The sequence below is a fragment of the Physeter macrocephalus genome, chromosome 10, assembly GCF_002837175.3.
Source record: "Physeter macrocephalus isolate SW-GA chromosome 10, ASM283717v5, whole genome shotgun sequence".
Taxonomy (NCBI): domain Eukaryota; kingdom Metazoa; phylum Chordata; class Mammalia; order Artiodactyla; family Physeteridae; genus Physeter; species Physeter macrocephalus.
The window spans coordinates 26,009,756-26,013,596 of NC_041223.1; the positions used below are offsets into that span (position 1 = coordinate 26,009,756).

At 42.7% G+C, this 3,841-nt stretch overlaps 1 protein-coding gene across 10 annotated transcripts in view; it reads right to left on the bottom strand.

Moving 5' to 3' along the window:
• The window catches only part of ARFGEF3 (ARFGEF family member 3), a 192,849-nt gene that overhangs the window by 90,113 nt on the left and 98,895 nt on the right, over window positions 1-3,841 (bottom strand). For all 10 annotated transcript variants that reach the window (XM_055087475.1, XM_028494381.2, XM_024122650.3 and 7 more), the window contains 2 exons: window positions 2,861-2,965; window positions 1,634-1,967 (listed from right to left, as the gene is read on the bottom strand). In XM_055087475.1, coding sequence (XP_054943450.1) covers window positions 1,634-1,967; window positions 2,861-2,965 — 439 coding nt within the window. The remainder of the gene's footprint in view (window positions 1-1,633; window positions 1,968-2,860; window positions 2,966-3,841) is intronic.

The following is a 3,841-nucleotide window of genomic DNA, read 5'->3' on the forward strand; positions in this document are numbered from 1 at the left end:
AGACAACCCTGAGAATGGGAGAAAATATTTGCAAACGAATCAATGGACAAAGGTTTAATCTCCAAAATATATAAACAGCTCATGGAGCTCAATATTAAAAAAACATACAACCCAATCTAAAAATGGGGAGAAGACCTAAATAGACATTTCTCCAAAGAATAAATACAGATGGCCAAGAAACACATGAAAAACTGCTCAACATCACTAATTATTAGAGAAATGCAAATCAAAACTACAATGAGGTATTACCTCACACCAGTCAGAATGGGCATCATCAGAAAATCTACAAACAACAAATGTTGGAGAGGGTGTAGAGAAAAGGGAATCCTCTTGCACTGTTGGTGGGAATGTAAATTCATACAGCCAATATGGAGAACAGTACGGATGTTCCTTAAAAAACTAAAAATAGAGTTACCGTATGACCCAGCAATCCCACTACTGGGTATATACCCAGAGAAAACCATAATTCAAAAAAACACATGCACCCCAATGTTCATTAAAGAGAAAAACAAATATCATATATTAACGCATATATGTGGAACCTAGAAAAATGGTACAGATGAACCCGTTTGCAGGGCAGAGACTGAGACACAGATGTAGAGAACAAACGTATGGACACCATGGGGGGAAAGCAGCGGGGGGTGTGGGTGGTGGTGTGATGAATTGGGCGATTGGGATTGACATGTATACACTGATGTGTACAAAATGGATAACTAATAAGTACCTACTGTGTAAAAAAAATAAAATTCAAAAAAACCCAAAAAACAAAAAATATATACATCTGCACAGACAGTGCCTGAGGGAGCAAAATGAAAGCTCAGCCTGGGGTCCAGTCAGATGCATGTAGTTAAAATTATCAAATGGCTTTGCTTCAGTGAGCACTCATCAACAGCCCCTTAGCCCAACTCCCAACACATGCACACACAGCCCCCAGTGCTAAAGATACTATTTGTTACTGGATACTGTACAGAAGCAATTAAGTTCCAGCAGGCGATTGACAAACATTTTCTCAGTACTTCCCTTGTGCAAGACACGGTGCTCAGCCCCAGAGAAAAACAAATATCATATATTAACGCATATATGTGGAACCTAGAAAAATGGTACAGATGAACCCGTTTGCAGGGCAGAGACTGAGACACAGATGTAGAGAACAAACGTATGGACACCATGGGGCGAAAGCAGCGGGGGGTGTGGGTGGTGGTGTGATGAATTGGGCGATTGGGATTGACATGTATACACTGATGTGTACAAAATGGATAACTAATAAGTACCTACTGTGTAAAAAAAATAAAATTCAAAAAAACCCAAAAAACAAAAAATATATACATCTGCACAGACAGTGCCTGAGGGAGCAAAATGAAAGCTCAGCCTGGGGTCCAGTCAGATGCATGTAGTTAAAATTATCAAATGGCTTTGCTTCAGTGAGCACTCATCAACAGCCCCTTAGCCCAACTCCCAACACATGCACACACAGCCCCCAGTGCTAAAGATACTATTTGTTACTGGATACTGTACAGAAGCAATTAAGTTCCAGCAGGCGATTGACAAACATTTTCTCAGTACTTCCCTTGTGCAAGACACGGTGCTCAGCCCCTCTTGGCAGAGCTGGTGGCATCCTTCACTGCCTCCCTACCTCTTTCATTATTTTGATGGCTTCCACCCGGTGCTGGGGTGGGGGATAAAGCAGCACGCGGTGATAGAGCGACTGCAGCACGGGCTTCATGGAGTCCACTGACCCCACCAGCCGGACCAGCTCAGCTGCGATGTAATAGATGGTCCGAGCCACGGGCCCACTGAGGGCTGGCGCGGTGGAGGAGCAGCCTGACCCCCGGCCGTGGTCAGAAACCCCTGGAGACGCAGAGTCCGATTCGATGCTGGTACTCGTGTTGCTGCTATGAGCAGAGGTGATGGTTTTGTCATGAATTGGATTCCCCAGGATCACGATGAGAGCAGGGCAAAGATTTTTCCTGAGAAGAGATGAGAAGAAAGAAAAGTTTCCCTACAAGCCAAATGATAAAATACAAATACTATCCTGAGGGTAAATACCAGGTGCCTTAAAAATGACAAATAAGAGTTGGGCTCTTTACTGCTCCTTCTTCTGGCTACCTTCTGCCCCAGCGTTCCCCGACTCTCCATCACTCCTGGGGATATCAACAGAATACTTTGCCTCATAATTCAAGCTCGGGTTAACTACATAAAATATCAAGAGAAGCAGTAGAAATCATCTTATGTGAGGAAAATGGACTCAAAATGCTAACTGACTTAGTTATGAAGTTTCATTTTACTATAAATAACAAAGTTATTTATACTACTCATTTGAGAAGTTCATTTAAAATTCTGACACATATCATATACATAGCATTCGACTTTCTCCCTGTCAATAAGCGCAGGAACCCAGAGCAGCTAGCTGGCTGCCTGAGGGTCCTGTCACTTGTGTGAATCTCTGACTATGATTAAGAGACTAGTATTCAGGTTGAGATGGAGAAAGCACCAGAGTGAGGCTGAGAATAAGGTCCAATTTTGGCGAAGGTGAATTGCCTCGCCTGTGCAACTCTCTGGTGCCTTTATATGATTTAGAACATAGGCTCTCATGATCCTATGATGTAAACAAAATGCAAGAGGGCCTTGGGAGGCATAGTTTGTTACAATAATTATCACTTTCTCTCCCCTTTCTCTCTGTAGCTTCGTCTGGTGCATATAGGCAAAGCGATCTCCTTACTTTCCCTCTAATACATTTACACATAGATGAAATGACCAGTGAGGCATGGATGCCCTGGGAAGGGACCCGCAGACCCAGCTAGAGGGAGCGAGGCCCCCAGGTTGGTGGGGAGCAGGGGTCGGCATCAGGACGAGCACTCACCAGATGAGGTCCGTGAAGCCTCTGTGCAGCTGCATGGAGGAGGAGGAGCTGCTGAGCACGGACAGAACGCACTCCAGGTACAGAAGCTGCAGCTGCTGACTGTCACTGCAGAGGAACAGCACCAACATACAAATGCACACAAAGTAAAGGTAAAATTAAAGAGGTGACGTGTGGAAAACACTTGGGAAAATGTTAGGTATCACAGGGTGTTAATTTTTGGGTAGAGGGCATTGGTAGTGTTATGGGTTGACTTGTGCTCCCCCCCCTTTCATATGCTGAGGTCCTAACCCCTGGCGTCTCAGAAATGGTCTTATTTGGAGTTGGGACCTTACACAGGTAACCAAGTTAAAGTGAAGTTATTAGGGTAGATCCTAATCCAATACGACTGGTGTCCTTATAAAACAGGGAAATTAGGACACAGAGATACATATGGAAGGAAGACAGTGTGAAGAGACATGCGGAGAAGACGGTCGTCTACAAGCCAAAGAGCGAGGCCTCCCAGCCCTGAGAAGGAACCAACTCTCCTGACATCATGATCTCCAATCTCCAGCCTCCAGAAGCGCAAGACAATACATTTATTTTGTTAAAGCGGCTTGGTTTGTGGTACTTTGTTATGGTGGCCCCAACAAACTAATACAGTTAGGATGATTTTTCTGTAATAAACTTTACTTTTTAGAACAGTTTTAGATTTACAGAAAAACTGAATATGGTATGGAAAGTGACCATATTTTACCCACCCCTGCACGTGGTTTATCCTGGTAAAGATGTTATTAACATCTTACCACTAATGAACAAATTAACAGCTACCATTAATGAACAAATATTGATATATTGATTAAAGTTCACAGTTTATTCCAGAAATATTAATTTTTAATATGTTTCATATGTTTTATTGTACCATGATATCTTTTAGATGATTAATGCTTTACTAACTTGCATTTGGCTTTTCGGTTTTTGTTGTTGTTGTTTGTTTTTTTTTTT